The sequence below is a fragment of the Aplysia californica genome, unplaced genomic scaffold (assembly GCF_000002075.1).
Source record: "Aplysia californica isolate F4 #8 unplaced genomic scaffold, AplCal3.0 scaffold00122, whole genome shotgun sequence".
In the NCBI taxonomy this organism is placed as follows: domain Eukaryota; kingdom Metazoa; phylum Mollusca; class Gastropoda; order Aplysiida; family Aplysiidae; genus Aplysia; species Aplysia californica.
Genome location: NW_004797392.1, coordinates 1,300,493 through 1,322,022, shown reverse-complemented (window position 1 = coordinate 1,322,022; position 21,530 = coordinate 1,300,493). Strand labels below are relative to the sequence as shown.

General features: G+C 40.8%; 1 protein-coding gene across 1 annotated transcript in view; it reads right to left on the bottom strand.

Moving 5' to 3' along the window:
- Nucleotides 1-3,220: 3,220 nt before the first annotated feature.
- Nucleotides 3,221-21,530, bottom strand: part of LOC101848284 (E3 ubiquitin-protein ligase HERC2) — a gene marked incomplete in the record, with an annotated part of 146,849 nt that continues 128,539 nt past the window's right edge. The window contains 18 exon segments of the mRNA XM_013081261.2: nucleotides 3,221-4,195; nucleotides 5,780-5,992; nucleotides 6,902-7,007; nucleotides 7,357-7,519; nucleotides 8,098-8,232; nucleotides 8,741-8,935; nucleotides 9,640-9,781; nucleotides 11,045-11,128; nucleotides 11,782-11,955; nucleotides 12,553-12,671; nucleotides 13,530-13,625; nucleotides 14,102-14,241; nucleotides 14,902-15,031; nucleotides 16,656-16,779; nucleotides 17,465-17,642; nucleotides 19,366-19,580; nucleotides 20,432-20,630; nucleotides 21,219-21,493. Coding sequence (XP_012936715.1) covers nucleotides 3,941-4,195; nucleotides 5,780-5,992; nucleotides 6,902-7,007; nucleotides 7,357-7,519; nucleotides 8,098-8,232; nucleotides 8,741-8,935; nucleotides 9,640-9,781; nucleotides 11,045-11,128; nucleotides 11,782-11,955; nucleotides 12,553-12,671; nucleotides 13,530-13,625; nucleotides 14,102-14,241; nucleotides 14,902-15,031; nucleotides 16,656-16,779; nucleotides 17,465-17,642; nucleotides 19,366-19,580; nucleotides 20,432-20,630; nucleotides 21,219-21,493 — 2,943 coding nt within the window.

The following is a 21,530-nucleotide window of genomic DNA, read 5'->3' as shown; positions in this document are numbered from 1 at the left end:
AAGCTGTAGAGAATTCTCCATTTCTATAGAAAATGGTATAATAATAAATAAATAACAAAATAACTCTGCACAAGTCTTATAAATTCATAGTTGATTTTTTTACGCTTTTACTTTAAAAGCAGAACAAACTGGAAATGCACAATATTCAACACCAATGGCACATCTTATGTACAGTCAATGCATACACCAAAGCGCTCTACACACTCACTACAGCTGAGGCACAGGCATGCGTGAACTCCACCACACTGGCATTCTGTCTCCCTCCAGCCCCATCATACTACCCCCTAGTACAATCTCACAATCACAAGCAGATGTACGCGAGCAGGTAATCATTACACGACAGCAATATATCGAAGAACAAACATGAAAGTAAATCTCATAGTATTGGGGAAAACACACATCCTTGAGTACCAGTCATCACTACATAAGTCTGTTCCTATCATGTGAATCACACTGTCAAGCTTGCACATTGGATTGTTGCAGAAAATAGTAAGTTAAGAAAATTATAATTATAAAAAAGCACAACGGAAGGGGAAAACCAAAAGGGTTCTTTCCTTAAAAAGAACCAGAAAATTTCCCAAATATTTTCACATCTAGGACATTCAAAATGTAACACTAGACATAGGAAACAAGTCAGGACATTTATCGCACTAGAGAGCGTACGGTACTCATTCTCTTGTAGGATTCTACAAAACTAGAGATAAGATTGATAATAAATTATTAGACTTTGTATAATGTCATTGAGTCCACTCAAGTGGGGGGGGGGGGGGGGGGGGGGGGGGGGGAGAAGCTACCAAAACTTTGTATTCACAGTAGTCTACCCTCTGTGGCACTATATGTCAATCAGTGCACAGACCTACAGAGGGGGGGAGGAGGGGGAGAAGAAATGTCCACATTGTCGGCCCAGGGTCTAAGTGTTCCAAGCCGACAAGAATACACTTTACTACAGACTTACCAGTCTGGGCTACTTAATCATCGCAAAACCACATTTACAGTGACACATTTCATACATTGTGAAAATAATACCAATAAATAAAACTTTATCTGAATGATCATCATAAAAATAATAATAATAACAGTAATAATACATAATTGTAAAAAACACAGACAAATCATTTTGGAACAGGAACGAACAGCTGCTCAGTGTGAGAGGAAGCCATCTTCTCTCAGTCAAGTGATAGGCAAATAGGGAGTCTACTACTAAAAGGAGGCTAAGGATGGAAGGTAATATATTATAATGTTATTTTAAATGACAACCAATTGGCGACATATTTTTCAAAGATTGATATTGGGATACCTCACAAACTTCTTTTCGCAAAATGGAAGATACCTGAATTTATTGGCTAAACTATCAGAAAGACCGTACAGTTCCTCTGCACTGAGGGGTGTCAGTATCTGACAGTTATCCGAATCAGTTTCTGTAGAGATATGAATCACAATACACTGTATCCTTTTTTTTCCACACATGGTTTACATTTTACACATTTTATGTTAAACATTTTAAAAAAAATGAAAATAAAAAAATCAAATAATGAACAAGACATTACAACTTATTGATGAGATTTTTTTTCATATATATATAAATTTTTGTTTTGTGGAGGCATGCATAATTTAGTTACTACAAAAATTACATTAGTAAGAACCACACCTAAAAGAACAATCAGTCTCTATTTACTCCGCACATCTAATTCTCTCATCCTTCCAAAGCCAGAGAAGCTCGTTGGAGGACGAGGAAAGCTACTTCACTAAAAGAGTGCAGCACATGATGGCAGGAGAAAATAACTGCTTCTCTCACTGAGCTGCCTGGATTGCTGATCACAGTGGAAAAACACACCTCACACAGATCATCAGACATCAAGCACAACCCCTCCACTCACGCCATCTGAAAACACCAATACCCGTCAACCATGCACAGAATAATAGCCATGCCACCTATTCATCACTGATAGTCAAACAACTCGGAGGTGACTTAAGTTTTCAAAGGTGTGCAAACTATCAACACACAGTGGCTACTCGGTGTAAGATCTCCCGTCAAATGTCACTTTTAAAAGTGGAGTCTTACGCCAAGCAGTTGACATGTAGTGTTGTAATGCGGACTAAAGCTAAAACCTGATAAGTACAACAAAGAATGCGTTTCATTTCTCATTCCCCTAAAAAAGTACGATCGCTAATGGAAACTGACAAAATTAAAACTTTCGGCCCTTTCTAAAAATCTGCCTCATGATCCACAAGGGCCCAATCAGACTTTGTGAACAAGCTAAAACTCTCAGTTTCTGCTGCTAGAGAAACCCGTCTGCACCTTATTTTTTAAGTAGTAAAATACTGCAGTGGAAGGCCTTCACCTTTGGCACAATTATTTTAGGCTATGTCAGAGAGACACTCCATGTTATACCACAGTGTGGACAAAGAAACATTTCCATCCGAAGTGAAACTTAAAAGCAGGGACTTTGAATTAAAGAGGAGCCCATCAACATGGTAATTGTCATTGGGTGCTGGGGAAATAAACACAGGCACAGAGATCTTGGAGAGGAAAGAAGTTGAACCCACGAGTGGTGCCCCCTGACCACCCAGCAATCACCCGAGGAGGAAATATCAAAATACAATCATAATAACTTAACATACATACCACCAATATCCATCATTCCATGATTGTCATTCTTTCCTCAAATAAGAGAAGGTAATAACATGTCTACCAAAATGACAATGCACAAAATCTAAAGTCAAAGATTGTGAGAGAAAACAGCTAAGCACATACAGGTACCGAGAGCTGAATGGGCATTGGACTGAACAGAGGAACACCTTTCTTTTTATCTTTTAGTAAGAGGTTTACAGCACTTGTAAAGCAATTAGGACAAATTATATAAGTGCTGAAAATAACAGTTGTTACAAGAGAGTAACAAATACAAAAAAGAAGAAATAAAGACGACAGATGTTTGATAGGAAAGAAATGGCAAACATACTACATCAGAGCACCCGCCAGTCACCCACATTCTTCCTTTAGTCATGTGAAATGTGAATATCACAGAGTTCAATAAGAAAGGTAATGGTATAACGCACAGTGAATGTTGTGAGACAAAAAGCATGGCAAAGTGTCGGAGCTCATTCTCCCCCTTGAAGAGGTCATCAGATTCCTTCTATAGTAAACACTCACCACTGCCTGTCCAAGTTCTCCAACTAAAAACAATCAATACTAAATTTTCACGTGACAAACAAAGTGATATTTTCTTTTTCTTTCATTTCTGTTTGTGTACTGATTACATTAGAAATGACACATGTGTGATTACTGTTGTTGTCACTTGGGACACATTCCCTCTCCCCTTCAACATACGACATAAACAAACCCTCCAGAAATATAAATAAGCTATAAAAAAATTACACACACACACACACATATCAGATAATTTGGAAATAAAAATAAAACAACAACACCAAAAAAGTTTTCTTAATACTGAAAGTCCACACCACAGATATTCTCTTTCTCTTTCTCCCAGTGCGCAGTGATTTCCAGTTGAACAAGTCAGAAAATGTGAGCCACCAGTTCTGTAGTTGGGTCTTCTGACTGCTTGAGTACAGTCTGCTAAATGACCTACTGTTCTGAGGACATTCTTAGCCTGACAGAAGGGAATACATTGTCGGACAGCTGTTCAAATGTACTAAGCCAAGAGTAAATTTCAAATTTTTTTTCCATTGCACTTTCTTAATTTGTGGTATTTGTTGTATGCGCTCTAAAACTATTTCGTCGAAATTCAAATTCTAAATGTTGGAAAAAAAAGCAAGAACAAATACATAATGCAGGTACAAAACAATTGTTAAAAGAGTGAAAGTTCTTTTCTCTCCTGAAAAATGTTCCTTTCTGGGCTCAGTACATTTTAACAGCTTGCCAACGATACACAGCTAGGTGTGTGAGAGTGTGGGCAGAGATGATGAATCCATCGTCACTTTAGCTTGCGTCAGAATCATAGAGCTCTCCCTCACTCTCCATACTGTCCATGTCCGGTGTGTCCTCGTCCAGCGTGTCACCGGTCAGCGCGACGCGCGCGTAGTCGTCCGTGTCGATGGACTTGCAGAAGTGCACGGCGTACTTGAGCTTCTCTCTCAGCACAGAGCGGCATGAGTAGCGTGGCATCTTGAGCAGGAAGAAACACGTGTAGCTCTCGGGGAGGAAGTCGTCGGGCGGGTTGTATTTGTCCAGAACCTGCCAGGAGAATCAAATTTGTTTTAGTAGAGGTTTTACAGCGCTCGCAACTGCATTAGATCATATGAGCGCCAGAAGATTAGAGGTGCTACAAGAGAGTAACAAACATAAAAAAGAAGGAGGGGTGATAAGGACGATAGATGTTCGATAGGAAAAAAGAAGCAAACCACACCAGAGCACCCGCCAACCACCCACCAGGAGAATCAAAGAGAATGTTCATCATTTACTATCTAAAGACAAAGCATACACACATGTTCAATCAGCAGAAGACCAAAGGAACATTCAGAACCATCATTCACAATTTTAAACACAAATTTGAATACTTCATAGTGTGTATAATGTTCTCTGTCTTTTCAAGTATCAGAAAAAGAAAATTTAATTTAAGAATTATGAATGAATGAATCATGAGGTTATCGTTGAAAAATGCACGTCCTCAATTAGTTAAGCTTGAAATTTAAATGACCTATGATACAACTTTGGTAATTCTATAGGCCGTACCTTTGATATCAATCATCTTGGAGAGCTTTTTTAGTAAGTTTAAAAAGAGTTTTACTGCGCTCGCAACTGCATAAGGACATTTTGGAGAGCATATATTTTCATCTCCGTGATAAAACCAGCAATAGCCCACAAAATGTCCCATACTTTTTTTTGATGAATAGATAGTAAATCATCAATTTCATATGCTCAGTCAAAGACAGGTCAGAATTTTGACTAGAAATGAGCCTGAATAGGTTGTTTTTTTTTAAAGCCGACCGCCAAGTTGTTGCACGATGAAACCAAATAAGGTTTTTTTCTCTCCTGTATATCTTACTCACTGGGGTTAGCGGATCTTACCACAACAGCAATGATGATACGGTTGAGAACCACACAAACTTTCCCAACAACAAACTACACTTCTTGCACCTTACAAAGCAAATTTGAGAGATCTGTCGGGAGTAACAAAGGTGAACCAGGCCATGATCTTCTGAACACACAAAATGTGCTGAATGTATACTTGCGAAACGAATATTATCAGAAGAAAAAAAATCTTTGTATCAATTTCCAGATTGCCACTGTTCAGCATTTGTACATGACGTTGGAAACCTTTGACCCAGTAGACAAATAATTCTTGATACCTGTTCAGTGCAATTTTGAGGAAGAGGAATTTCATTCATGCTTCGACCTGACTGTATATGGTCGCTTTTAAGTACAAGCGGGCTATCCCGAAAAAAGCTGTTTTGAGAAAATCGAAGATAAAGTTTTTGCCCCTTTTTCATTTTCTTTAAAAGACAAGGAGAGTTTTCTCTATAACCAAACAAATATACACACCAACGAAACCAAACTTCTCCTAGGGGTAGGACAATGCCTACTTTTGGTGTAGCAGTCTGGAAACCCCTGAAATCTGGGTTAGACCGCTTGTCTTTAAAAGTGACCATATAGAAAGTCTACATAAAGCAGTAGCCACTGACCAGACAACCTGACCATAGATTGAAAGTCAACATTAAGCAGTAGCCACTGACCAGACCTGACCATATATTGAAAGTCTACATTAAGCAGCAGCCACTGAGCAGAAAACCTGACTCGGCTCACAAATAATCAGCTCACCTGAAGAACAAAATCTCGACCGCGGAAATCAGCAATGGTGCGGGGGAGGCGCGTCCGGCCCCAGACAAAGCGCAGGAAGAGCGACCGCTCGGCGTTGGTGAACTCATCCATGACCTCCCAGAACCACTGGACCAGAGGCGCCCCCGGCTCAATGCCCTTGTAGGTGGCTACCGACTTGAGCAAGCTCAGCGGAATGTCTGGGCTGCCACACACCTGATGGGGGAGGGGGAGGGGGGAAGGTTGTTTTATTTTCTTTCAGTATGAGTTTTAGTTTTGGTTTTAGTAGAGGTTTTACGGCGCTCACAACTGCATAAGGTCATATGAGCGCCAAGGGGTGGATGTCAACAGAGAAGTCCTTACAGGGAATCAGACTTACTCTCTTCACCTCTCTAGCTTCAACAACACAAAGTCTGCTTTGACTATCAAGGCACCCCCGAAATAGTGGGTCACAAGAGTGTGACAAACATACAAAAGAAGTAGAGGAAAAATGACGATAGTAAGGATTAGGAAAAGTATGAGTTTTACATTTGCAACACGATTAGGTTATGTAAGAAGTACTGAAGATTAGATGTCTTACAAGAGAGTAACAAACAAGAAAGAGAAGTAGATGAGATAAGGATGATAGATATTTTGAAGGGAAAGAAGGAGCAAACCACACCAAAGCACCCGCTACAGGTCGGGGGGAGGGGTAGAAGGAGGAGGAGGATATGTGGTATGAGGACACAGCACTAGGCGCAAAAAATAATGACATTTCGCTAACACAGATCTTTGTCAGCACATCTGATTCTTTAATGTAACTGAAAAACTCGGAGAGAGACCTGTATCAGTTCAGCAATATTGTTCCTTTGGAACAAAGGAGACCTCAAAGAAGACATTTATAACATGATGGTGATTTTGAAAGTCTGGATGGTTTTTTTTTCCACCATGATTTTACTACCTTTTCAATTTTGAAAACAGCTTGTACTAAGTGCAAAAAAATATAAGGTCAAACAGATAGTCCAATAAACATGACTGCTTTGCAAAGTGTGCTACTGAACCTCTCCACACTGCTTGTCAGCTTCTCACAAAATTTGGGCAATAGAAAAACACAGTCGGTGGAAACGTGAATGCAGCACAACTTACCATGGTCTCGAGTTCGTATCCGGTGAAGAGAGACAGGAGTGGGACTGGAACCACCTTGGCCATGCCTTCCCTCATCCATCTCACTTGCTCATCAAATTCGTGAAGTCTATTTATGGGGGAAAAAAGTTACAATATATATATATGTAGCCTATAAAAATATATCATTAATATTTATATAACATATATATATGCACACACACACACAAATCACTGTATCATTGTAATGTATATTTATACAAATATGAATCGTGTCCTTCTGAGTCTCAGAGTTGAAATATTTGGCGCATTTACAAAAAGCCTTTCTTCATCAATATTTCACATTAATAATTTTCTAATAATCCATTCTCTCATTTCCACTCAGTAGTGACATTATACCATATACAATTAGGTTATAATCTATATCATTGTAATCGCTAGTATATTTCCTCAGTGAGAGAAGACTGGGCGAGCCTCACCTGTGGTCCATGGCAAGTTTGACGTACTCGGCCCTGTTCTCCGGAGTGATGCGCGAGTACTTGTGGCTGAGATGAACCTCCTGACCCGTGGCGCTGGGGATGCTGAAAGGCATCTCCGCACTCCTCAGGGCGTCGTCCTCCATTTCTTTGATGCACATCAGACCTGTGGTTAAAGGAAAATAATACATGTTCCTGAATTTTAGATGTGTCAGAGTTTACTTGGGTTTATTTTTCAAATTTAGTAAGAGTTTCTTAGCACTTGCAACACAAAAAGGCCATGCAAGTGGTGAAGATTAGAAAAATTACTTAAGGGTAACATACAAAGAAAAGAAAGAGAGATAAGGATTATGGACGTTTGATAGGAAAGGAGCAAACCACACAACCCTTCACTCACAGGGTGTGAATCATTCACACCAGTCAGAGAGTCAAAACATGATTTTATGTTCACAATGTGTTGAGAAAAGCTAGTATAAAGTTCAATAAATGCAAAGCCAAGCATACAGCCCAATGAGCAGGTCTGTAAGGCGAAGTGAACTGATCCTCTGAACACTGCAGGGGTTCCGCGTGAGCCAGCACTTTACTTTTAGTTTCTGTCCTTTGATGAAAGTGAAAAAAGGATAAATATTTAAAGGTCTGACTCTAAGTGATTAAAATAATTGGACATGGTTTTGTTTTGATTGTGTGAGAATGGACAGATAAAACAAAAACTAATTTCATATTGACAGAATAGACAGAATATACCTGGCACAAAATCTTTGTCGATCTCGGAGAGATCTGAGATGGTGAGAGGCATGCCGGCCAACTGCTTCCAGGCTGGCTCGGCAATGTTGAGACTTAAAGGACTGCCACTGCGGATGGCGATGCCCACCAGGATACCTGTAGAAAACAAGACAGTTTAGTTATAATTTTAGTAAGAGTTTTACGGCACTTGCAACACAATAAGGTCATAAAAGAGCCGAGGGATTGGAGGTGTTACAAGAGAGTAACAAACATAAAGAAGGAGGAGGACAGCTAAAGACGATAGTTATTTGATAGGAAAGAAGGAGCAAACCACACCAGAGCACCTATCAACCACCCACAGGAAACAAGACAAAAGGGCATACCTCTGTTAACATATATGTGTGACCACCAAAGAGAATTATTGTCTCCTAACATTGCTCCCTTCAGAGCCAGCAATGAGAATGCAAGCCCCGAAAAAAATTTTGGGACAGCTTTTCGAACTTTCTGTATCTAATCCCTGTTTTTCAAAAATTCGCTAGAACAGGGCCATTGGAGGAATTGAGTCGAAAAAAGGTATAAGTATAGAAAAACAAGGAAACGAGGGAAAAAATGGAGGTGGAGAGGGAAAGAATACTCATGTGCCAGATCAAGCACCCACTCTCACCTAGAAACTTGAACATGTTCTGGTGCATGGGGCTGTGCAGCTGGGGGTTCAGCAGGAAACAGTCGCGGTTAGCGCCCGACTCGTCGCGGCCATTGGGTGTCACGATGAGCAAGGGGAGAGCACCGTTCTGCAGTTCCTCACACATCTCCACCGTTGACTCACTGTAGCCTCCACCACAGTCATCCACGCCCTCACCTGAACAAAATAAAAAGCGTAAACCAAATGCACGCAAAGAACAGGTTTCTGGCATAAACTACGTCTTCCCTTAGTGCCAGATCTGAACCAAACATCATTGATCATATTTCACCACACTGCTCTACTAGGATGCTAAAAAAAAATATATTTTTTTTTCCAAGTCTTCTCCTATCCCACTCCCTCCCACCGCTTTGCCCACACAATTGCTTTGCCACCATAACAACAATGGGAATAAAAGTTTCGGCCCTTCACATAGTCAATACATAACATGCATCATTTGCTTTTACAGATGGACTCACAACAAACAAACTCTTCATGAGTATATTCTTAGCATTTCACATTACTGGGGCAGTGAAGGTTGGGGAGGGTAAAAATTTACAGACAAAATCATAATTAATTAGAAAGCATGTATCGATTACTTGCAATAAATTTTGACATCACAGTACTATCAGCTGAGCAATCACTTAAAGGAACTTCACCCTGTAAGTTGGTACTGCTTCAAAAGTTTTCACAATTCTGTGACTAGAGGGCGCCAGTGCTAGATCTTACTTCTTTACTGCCCCTCTGTTTTTTCTGTCTGCCTGTCTTACTTTTTCCCAGCAATAAGTGACCATTATTGTGTTGATGTGCTTCTTATTCCTCAAACAAAAAAAGAAAATCATCACAATTCTTTTGTAGGTGTCATCTCTTCCATTACCACTCACCTACAAACTTGACCTTCCAGACCCTGTGTGGCAACATCAGGGACTCTGGAGTCAGGATAGACAAACGCTGGGACATCTGGCCAAAGACAGACTTGAGACCGTCCGGACCCGCCAGACCGCCTTTCACTCGCGAACGTTTCACCTGATGAAAAAAGTTTTTTGTTGTGTTTCAGTAGAGGTTTTACGGCGCTCGCAACTGCATAAGGTCATATGAGCGCCAAGGGGTGGGTGTCAACAGAGAAGTCCTTACAGGGAATCAGACTTACTCAGCTCACCTCTCTAGCTTCAACAGCACAAAGTCTGCGTCGACTATCAAGGCACCCCGGAAATAGCAGGTCACAAGAGTGCGACAAACATACAAAAGAAGAAGAGGAAAATGACAATAGTAAGGATTAGGAAAGAAAAAGCAGCAGTTCCCTGTTGCAGTTCAGGCACAGTTATGAGCATGACATTGTTGGATCAGCCCATTTATAATTTTACTGCGCATTAGAATGAGAAATGTCCCCCCTTTGGGAATGGCCTACAGACCCTTCAGTCAGTGGCACCACCCCGGGGGTATGATGAAGAAAGGGTTAAGGGACGGTGTGCATGAGAACACTGTATTTTTGCTATAGAGATCTCTGCCACTTGCATCTTCAGTGTTAAGTTTTAGGATGAGGTTCACTGCCCTTGCAAAGCAGATAGGTCGAATACGTGGTGAAGATTAGAAGTGTACCAAGAGAGTAAAAATACAAAGAAAAAGAGGAGAGATAGGGGTGATAGACGTTTTGATAGGAAAGAAAGAGCAAACCACACCAGACCACCAGTCAGCCATCCATTCCTTAAGAGTATGTAATACATCAACATCAATACACTTAAAGAATTTTTTTCAGACTGTGAAGATCACCGCTACAAACTTGTGACATTATATAATAATGGGCATTAAAAAAAATTAGCTAAACATTCTGAAGAAATCTTGATGAAATGAAAACATTAAACATAACAAAATAAAATTCTTGTTTTCATCCCATCCAACCTGGGCTGAATGGGACACAGTAACCCAGGAGACATATGGAGACACTTGATAAAAAGCATCCCCACTTACAAATTGAACCCTCGCCTCCTGTGTAAAATGGCAAAGAGCTTAACCGCTACACCACAGAAACTGGTTGCTTGGGCTCAATTATGCTAACTTTAACACTGAAAAGAAATAACAGGAGCATAGAGCACCAAAGCACCCGTCAACCAGTCCCCAAGATAAATGTCAACTGTACCAACATAAATAGGGACATCAACTCTAGTTCAAGTAGCAGTCAAGTTCCATAATAACATCCTATAACATTGGGGGGTGGGGGTGGGGGGGGGTAATTATCGCAAATTCCTGGAAGGCATCATCCTTATTTAATAATAACTCAAAAGGGCTCACCTGAATTCTGTTCAGCTCTATCACAGGCCCGTGTTGTTTGTCCCTGACCATCGTGGCCTGAACAACTTTACGGAAAGCTGCCTCCTGCCAAAACAAAGAAGACCAAAATCATATATGAAATTGAGATTTTTCATTGAGAAAAAAAATGTAGGAGTTTTACAGCCTCACTGACACAGTTTAGATCATTTTGAAGGAAAGCTTCGACCTCGTCTGTCAGGGTCAACTGGGCTGAAAGGGATACAACGTCCCAACAGAAAGACAGAGACAACAGCTAAAAGTTCTCCACTCAAACCAAACTCAGATCTTCTGCGTGTGATGGCGAAGCAGCTATCTGCTACACCACAGACGTCAGTGAACACTTCTTTAACTTACTTTAAGCCTTACCACCACTTTACGGGGTGCGATTGTCTGGTAGGGCAATTGTTTATTCTAATTTTAGTTAACATCATGAGAAACAATCTGTCTTTTTCAGTTTGCGCTTTTTCCTGTAAACAAGGCTTATTCTTTTATTCAATCCATACATTGAACCTGTTGGTATAGAAGGATAGCAGTGCAAGTAGCTCTTAAATAAATGTATAATCAAACACTAAAAGAAGAAACATGAGCAAACTGTGGGTCTAGACAACAATATTTTTCAGCAGACAGAGCTAAATATGTTAAGCAGAAACAATCAACAGTTTTCACTGTTATTAAAAATGGAGACAGGACAAGAAAGCACCGGGGTCACGAGATGTTACCTTGGCCGAGGAGACCAGGATGCCCCTGAGCGCGTCCAGTCCCGTGGAGACGTCCTCACGACAGTGGTCCCGCCCGCTCTCCTGCAGGTGCACCATGGGAATGCATGGGCAGAAGAGCTCAGAGAAGTGATGGAGCAACACCAGGCGGTTCCTCAAAACTGGCATCTCAATACCCTGAGAGGGAAACGGCAATAACAGTAATAATAATAATATAATAATAATAATCATAATAACAACAACAATAATAGCATAATAATAATAATAACAAAAATGATAATAATAACAATAAAAAGAAAAAATAAGAAAAAACAGTGCTAATAATACAATAATAATGAAAAAGAAAAAACAAACAAAAAGAGACAAATGCAGTTCCTTGGACATTTGAACCGACAGAAAGGCCTTTAAACACTTACAAACTGACAAGATCTTCCACCATCTATAGCCCGGTACCCATTCTTATTTGGGTGGGGTGAAAAGAGGAAAATTTGAGTAAAACGCTTTTTCCAAGGACACTACATTGGATCCCTGATGGAATTCAAATCCATGACCTTTAAGTTGCAAGTCCCAGCAGCCTATCCTTTAAACCACCGACACACTTCTTTGCCATGTTTAATGGGGAGCCCGGTGCTTTTCTTCCCATCCAGGTCTGTGGTCTACCAGCAGTCTGGTACATCTGGCATTGGAGTTCCAGAGCTATAAGTTCTGTCTCCCACCTACGCACATAAAAAGACCTCTATTCTCTTTCCCCTGTGTTAAAGCAATGAGGCTGACCTGCAGGTGGTTGTACTCCATGGGAATGGACGTGGGCAGCCGGCCGGCGCTGACCGGCTTGTGAGTGGACCAGGCCAGGCTGTGGGCCGACCCACAGGCCACGCGGTTGATCTTCTTGCCTGAGGACCATAAAAAGGCGGAAAACACATTCAGTAATATAATAAGTTCAACCACAATTTGCTACACTAGAATAATACAAAGTTCTACCTGCTCAGTAACTGGTTTGGAAAAATTTGCTGTAAACAAATTTGAGCTTCACAAAATGTCAAGCTGTTTTGAATGCGACTCTTTCGATAGCTTGATAATCACTGCGAATAATCTTACTATTTTGATAGAGCAGATAGAACATTAGGTTTCTGACCATATGGTCTTAGTATCTGAAAACGGCCAAATATGTCAGACAGAACATTGTATTCTAAGGTAGCGAATTGTCTTAGACAGCTATCCATTGTCGGTGAGAAACGTGGCCCCTTTAGACAGGTGGTTGTCTTACACAGTGTCATTATAATGACTTTAAAAAAAATTGCAAGGGGGGAAATCGGAGGTGGTTGTCTTTTACGGGCGGCTGTTAGAGCAAGTTCGATTGTACAAGTAAAATTGTCCATCCCATGCTTCCCTCCCCCCCCCCCCCCCATTTTTAATAGCCCAGGGGCACACCCTCTGGGTCACAGTGAGAAAGATGCTTTGTCTTTCAGGAACAGACACATTTGATTATGGATTATTTCTAAAATGCTCCAGACAAATCTTTTTCTAACAGGATGGAAATATATGGAAGAAAAAAAAAAGATTTGGAGATGTAAAGTGGTTACAGGAGTTAGTAGTGTCATTTTAGTAGGAAAATAGGAAAGAATTTGTTTCTCACAGTACATTCAGAAGTACTTTAACATCATTTATGGAGCAGATACACACATACATACACACAGGCACACGCACGCATCCACACAAACACAGACACACACACACACAAAGACACACACCTTGTAGTGCAGCGACCAGCCTGGGCCTCTGTATGGCATTGGTGGTCCCGTCTCCTAGTTGTCCCTCATCGTTGTCCCCCCAAGTGAACACCTCACCTGGAAAAGAAGAACATTAATTTTCAATAAAAATTACGGCATATCATAATGAGGTACATAAAAAGTTTTAAACATTTATACATCTCTTTTTAAATCTAAGGTGTTATCTCGAAGTTATTAATAGCAACTGCTTTTTAAACTGGATTTGCATTCTGAAATAAAAATCTCCTTACTTATAAAGGTAATTACGCCTGGGTGACAATATTCAGAAAAAACTTACTTTTTCACGTTTTACCGACATAAATGCATTCAACAGTGTAAAGATAGGGACAAATCTCTTTCTCAAGTCTCTGAGAAAAAGAGCTTTTCAAATATGCTTTCACACTTTGCCGTCTTATCTCGCCAAATGGTCATGTTTACCACCCAGTTTCTTTGAATTTTCCCCAAAATATGATGGCAAAGTGTTAAAAAATGGGTTGGTTTACTCAACGGCCAAATACAATGACGACTATGAAGCCCGGCCCAGAGCCACTGACCTGTCTCTGTACAGGCCACACAGTGCAAGGAGCCACACGCCACGTCGATCACTTTCTTCCCCTGAAGGGCAGTCACTCTGCGAGGCCTGCGCACGTGGTCATCAGTTCCATGTCCTAGACGGTGATAGTCTCCCTTACCCCTGAGAAAGACACGACGTTTGCTTATCACGGTCTATGTTTTAACAAACCTTTACTTACAAATTGAATTGCCGAAAAGCTTCAAATATGGCATTATGCAAATAGACATCCCCCCCCCCCCCACCACATACCAAAAATGCATGAAAAACCCACAACAAACAAAAGCAAAAAAAATCCCCCAAAAAGTTTATGGGGGAAAAAAAAAGTTTATTTCTTCGTTATGTTAAGAAAAGAGACTGCACAAGTGAGAGGGAGAGGGAGAGAGAGAAAGAGAGAGAGAGAGAGACAGAGAGAAGGGGGGGGGGGGAGGTGGTTTCCATAGTCGAGTCGTATTAAAGCACATGAACTGCAAAACATGAATAACATTATGTCAGATAAAGATTGGCAAACATAATAACACATATTGTTTTAAAAAATTACGCAAAGCAGATGTAGTATAAGTTCAGTAAAGCGCCTCCTCCCCCCCCCCGTAGATTTATCAATACATAAAAATACAAAATAAGGACAACAAATATATAATTCCCAAAAAGGTCATAAAATCAAATATTGTTGTAAAAATACAAAAAATTCCCCCCCCGAATGGTGACATGGCAGCGGGTCAGACGAACTGACCTCATGGGCCATAGTTTTATGATTTACCCGTGTTCTATTTCTATACTCACCAGGTGTAAACAGCGCCAGACTGGGTGAGTGCCACTGAGAACTGTGAGCCACACTCCACTTTGATGACCCCCAGGCCTTGCAGCGCCTCCACCTTCATGGGGACCTTACAGCCATCACTGCCTCCACGACCTGGTGGAAACAAAATGGTGAAGTGATATGGTCCCTTTTAAACACAAGGGGGCTACCCGAAAAATGCTGTTTTTAGGAAAATCGAAGGTAAAGTTTTTGCCCCTTGTTCAGTTTCTTTAAAAGGCAAGGAGAGTTTTCTCTATAATCAAACAAATACATACACCATTGAAACCAAACTTCTCCTATAGGTAGGGCAATGTCCACTTTTTGTGTAGATCAAGATTTCTGGAAACCCCCAAAATCTGGGTTAGCCCGCTTGTCCTTAAAAGCGACCATATAGGCTTATCTAACACTCCTGTCAACACTAGCCTAGCCAGCCAGCCTCGAGAACCTACAACACAAAGCACTCAGGCTAATAAAAGAAGAGGAAGGCCACGCAAAAGATGGATTGAGGGTGTCAAGGAAACTCTGAGAAATTATAATATCCCAATTGCAAGAGCGGCTTAGCTGGCCTACCATAAAAACTGCATCTCCCCTCGACGCTTAATGGCAACAGAGGCTGAAAGAGTAAAGTAAGTATCAACACTATTACGCTATTCAAGAGGCAATTGGGAAATTTGTGTAAAGTGTCTTTCCCAAGGACAACATGGGACCCAGCTGAGGCTCGAATCCCTGAACCCGCAGTCTCACTATTACGGGTCCAGTAGCCTAACCACTAGGCTACCGAAGCCACTCTGCAGCCTGGACACAGTGACAAATTCAAAGAAAAAAACTCAAAATAAGTTCATCACACGAGGCAGCTTAGTAGGTACAGGGTGTCTAAAAAAGAGAGGACCTGAGCAAATGACTATTATTGTGTAAATGTGCTTCTCTTCACTCAAACACACTCAAAGGTTGTCTTGAGAAAAAAATATATACAAAAAAACTCAGTCACCTTCACACTGAAAAAACCTGTCTGACAGAATTCAACCACAGGGACAGCAAATTTGTCATTATGAAGAAAATTAACCTACAAGTTTGGAAAATATCAATGTTTGAAAATTTCAACCAAAACTGAATAAATCGCCAAACTTTACAACCTAAAAAAAAATCAACTGTAATCTGTATTTGCGCCTAAAAGAATTGATTTATTTAAAACTGGCCAGTGCCTTGGACAGGGTGTCTAAAAAAAAGAAAACACATTCAAAGTGTAAAGTTTTCCTGTGGGTTTTTTGAAAGACAGTCTATGGATACAACCCACAAGCAACTGAACAGCTGAATGAAACTCAGTGTTGGACAGCAGGTTTAAAGAATCGACCAAAAAACATGCCACATGATTATTCAAAATTCCACTGGCAACTCCAGCTTGTCCAGAGAGAAATGGTCAACACCCAGAGCACTAGGGTGCTTGTCAGACTTTTAACTGTGACAAGAGTTAACAGTCTGCCAAAACTTTTCATTTTCATCATTGCAATTGTAATTAAAATCAGACGGCTAAACACATGTACAGGAGAAGAGTTTACAAAAATCTTGATATTTAAGCCTCTCTCTCTCAGGCATGTGCTCTATCTCTCTCATGCCCGCGCACTCTCCCCCCCCCCCCACCCTCTTCCCCTTTCTTTCTCTCTCTCAGTAACAGTTTGATCACAGATCACTACCCAGAAATTTTCAAAGGGAAAACAGAGCTAGCATTTCAACAACTTACCCAGTTTTCCGTAGTCTCCATCCCCCCATGACCAGACACTGTCGTCGTCAGTTATACACAAGGTCTGAGCATCGCCGCTGCCACAAGCCATATCCACCACACGGTAGCCCTTCAGAGCTTCAAGCTAAACAATATGAAATAAAAATAATAGACTATCTAACTGCACAACTGGTTATTTCATATAAGGTAAAAAAGTAAAGTAAAGTTGTTTCCGCATCCGATCCGTACATTGGGGATTGTCTTGTTAGTGAGACAACTTCCTGTACTTTCATATAAAGTATTGTTTGAAATTGAATTGAACGTCGATTTTAAACAAATCAAAAGAAGGGTACCAAACCCACATATAACTTGAGGAATTTACTAGACTTAAAAAATCAAAGCAAAAAGTTAATGACAAGAGCACAAAGTACTTTATAAACTGCAATGGATATGTACGGGACAATCCACATATATCTAGAACCATGGAAAACAAAAACTTGAGGAAAAGTGGCATCCCCATGCTTTGTATAACAACAATGAAAGGGAACAGGGTAAACAAGCATGTGGTGAACACCTGCTGAATAAAAAACACTTTTAAAAATGATAAAAATGATAATAATACTAAAAATAATTAATAATAATAATAAAAAGAGTAATAATAATAGTAAAATAACAACATTAACAATTATTATAATGATAATAATTGTATTTACAGCATATAACCATGCATAACAGCATGCTCTAGGCACTTAAAAACTATTATAACCCCAGCAGAATCAAGAAGACTCAAAACCATTCTTGGCTTGGCAGACTCCTCATCACAAACTCACCACTTTCGGCCTGGACTGATCCTCTGAGTCTCCATGACCCAGACGTCCATAACGACCTTTTCCCCAGGTATACAGCTCTCCATTGCTGGTAATGCAGGCAGAATGGGCACCACCAGCTGCGATGTCCACCACCTCTTTGCCTCGGAGAGACTCAATCACCCTTGGTCTGTCACACGGACTACGATAAGGGACATATATAGAACGATAAAAACTTAAAAAACAAAATTGAAGAGAGTATACAGGAACACATATCCAACGTTATCATGACTATAAACCCCACTCACAATGACAAGCAAATCCCGAAACATCTATCAAAGTTTATAAAAAATGACCAGGGTAGCAAAGACAAGATGCTACTGTGAAGGAGAACTTATAAACAGGTCTTCAATTTCTGACAGAGGAAGGGAAATCCAACGGACACCTTTTCTTACACTGAGAGAACTGTACTGACTTGAAACCTCATTTACTGGTTGTTGGTACTGATCTGTCAATTAAGTGTCTGCAATGTACTAGTCTTCTGTATTTGTCCTGTGATGCTCACGTACATGGCTAATCACGCCTTCTTTGTCTCTTGAAGCAAACAGGTCTCACTAGAGTACATATCCACTGCTTCGTGCAAGATGCCACCATACACCATTTTGAAAAGTGATGTATGACGGAGTACGTTGTACTTAGGCGAGAGAGCGAGTCTGATGGTGGCGCTGCTCTTTCTCACTTTAACCAAACCTTTGCGCAAGTCCAACATCTGCTCTTATAGCTACAGCAGAAGCCACAAGTCATCTTGACCTTTAAATTCTTCAAATTCTTTTATTTCACTGGGGAAATATTCTCCGACGCGGATGTATTGGTCATCATCTGACGTTGACGGACAAGCTTTTATTATAACTATTATTATTTTTATTATTATTACAGTACAGACTCTTACACTGAGCAATCAATATGTGTGTTCAGAAAATTTGCCTGACACACTTTCCTCTTGGTCTTAATGTGGAGATTCCCTAAATTTTCTGTGATAGCTTGTTCATGGTTATGGGCTAGTTATAAATTCTGAGATTTTGCTCTTTATCTCCTTGTTGTTGATCATGGATCCAAAATGTTTGAAGTAGGTTAGTTACAACCTCAAGCTTTTCATTTCTGACAGTAAACTCTGCTTTTTTGTGTGATTTTCTCTGTATAAAACTAGCCTCTCTTTAAGCTGATCGTCAGACCAAATATATTGCATTCAACCTAAAAGGTGTCCGTCACATTTTAGAATTTTTTCTTTAAACGCCTACCTTTGTCTTTGCCAGGGTGGTAAGAAAAGCCTAAACAGTCACACAGAAAATGTTTATACCAGTCGTTGTTTGAATGGGGTTTAGGTACAAAACGTAAAAACACAAAAAATGATGCAACAAGACCTTCTAATAATTGATTTCCTTGTAGTTCCAAAGCAAAGCACTATGGACATTACCATTTACTTCAACCTTAGACTTCACTCTCAGTGGCAAAGGTCTAGTAATTGTACACATACACACACATACAGACAGATGTACATGCACGTGTACACGCAAACACACACACACACATACTCTCACAATTACAGAATTCTCCATTTTCTAAAGACCATTGGTCTTTCCTCCAAAATGTAGACAGCTATTATTTTTAAAATGTAAACTAGCATTTTTCAAATAGAATTTTTACTTTGTATTTTCAGATACTTCCAAAATTTGCAAAGAAAATTCAAGATGTAGAGTGAACTAAGGTGAAAACAAGCAAATTTGAAAAGGGATATATGACGCGATCTTACACTGAGCAGTTGTTAAGCAGCTGTGAACGCCGTAAAACTCTTACCAAACTGAAACTTGACATGCACATAAACAAACAGATAGACAGACATGTAGCAGCTGCTGCTGGTTCTGTACCTGCGGTTGCCGTGGCCCAGTTTGCCATCCTCGCCCTCCCCCCAGGAGTAGACCTCGCCCTCCGCCGACAGCGCCAGGCAGTGTTTGCCCCCAGAGTTGACCGCCAGCTTCTTGATGAACACGTGCTGGATGGACTCCAAAAGAGTGGGCGTGGCCACAGAGTCGGTCCCGCCCACCCCAAGACGGCCCCCTGCTCCATAGCCGGTGCCATAAACCTGGGAACAAAGGGGACAGCAAAGGTTATTTTTCAATAATGGAGAAAGATATATAGACAGAAGAGCTGTAAGGAACTGATAAAATTCTAAGATTCAAAGGTACACTCTTAACCTCTCTCCAACGTGCATTATATCAATATCAACACTACAGCTAGTGTAGTTCTGTCGGTGGTGAATGAGTTCACTTCCTGTCTCCACATAAAAATACAAGCATGAGGTTCCTGAAACCTTAGTGTCTTTAGAAAACATGGAATATGTTGGTTACCCAGGGGCAAAAGGAAAGAAACCTTCAGCACCATCCTTTACTTATTTGGATTTATTTGATAAGTATAATTGCATAGCACATATCCACACTCTACAGCATACTCTTTGCACTTTACAACCATTATTAGCCCCAGCAGACTCTGGACCACTCAGAAATATTTTTGGCTTCTTAGGAAACATACAGCGCAAGCTACATGCGCTCAACAATCTTTCTTTCACTGCCTATAGCTGGGTAACCATTTCACCCGAGGGAAGTGAAAAAAATTTGTCTAAGGGCTTTTCCCAAGGACATAACAAATGGCTCCTGACAGGATTCGAACCCAAAACCTTACAGCTGTAAGTCCAAGAGCCTGTCCACTAGGCCACTCATATCACCAAGGCAATAAGTTTTGTTTTGGTAAACAGGAGAACATTGTCACAATAAAAGACATTAAGTACATGTAAAAAGCAAGAAAGAAAGACAGAAACCACAGAGGGAAAGACAAGAAATTAGATCTACCAGAGGTACTCTCCAACTACCTGCCATCTTCTTTGAGGTAGCATTGGGTACCACTGTAGAAGAACTGATAAACCAGAGCTCAACCTACCTTTCCATCAGCGGTGACAGCAAACAGTGTCTGCTCCCCCCCTATCAGCTGGATGGGTCTCAATGTGGCCAAAGCATCACAGCTCAGGGGCAGCTTGACCTTTGCCCCCTCCACACCACCCAACTGACCTCTGTGGTTGTGACCCCACACCCAAATCTGACCGCTGCCTCCCCAGGAGAGAGTCCAGTCATCAGGTTTCCTGGAACATACCACAAAAGATAGGATGAGTAAAGATAAAACAAGGAAGATAACAGGTAATCCTTTCCTCAAAATATCTTGCAAAAAGTTTTTTAAAACCCTTTTTATTCATGGTACTCTTATGTTCCTTATGTGATGTGCATAACATTATCAAGTGTGTTGTGGTAGCGTGAATGTCTGGTTATGTGTTAGTGTTAATCTAAAGAGCATATGTATGCATATTCATTCACTAGTATTTTGTGTTAAGGTGAAGGTATCATAACGAGCTTAGAACTGTATTGTATGGGAGTGGATGCTGTTGACTTTATCAGCATTATTATTATTATTATCATTATCATAAAACCTACTTCGTGAGCCTAAACGGATGGGTGACAGGGAAAGATCAGGATAATGTAGCTTTTTTGAGAGCATCAGAGCAAAGGAACGAATGGAGAACCCTGATCACCAATGCCTGAAACAGATTTGGCACTTGATGACGGCGATCATAAAATCAAATAGGTAGCCTACAGGTCATGAAGAATAAGAAAAAATGTTATTTTATTATTACACACTTAAGAGTACAAGACCCAACGTTATCGAGACCACAGACCTGTTGATCCACTGTAGCAGCTGCTCGTCTTGCTCCTGTCTAAACATGGAGTGGCTCTCGTGCTCTCTGCCTACGGGCTCCTCCTCCTCGTTGGCGATGTCCTGGATCTTCTTGCGCACCTCCTCGCAGAAGTGCTGCGGCAGCACCATCCTCTTCACCATGGCCACGGCCACGCGGGCAGCGTTGCAGTAGCGGCGGAACCAAGCCCACTTGTGGGCCTCGGCACAGCAGGGCAGTATGTCCAGGTCAAGGTCACAGGCCAAGGCAACCAGCACCTGAGCGACAACAAGGTTTGTTGGTTTGTGAGAGCAT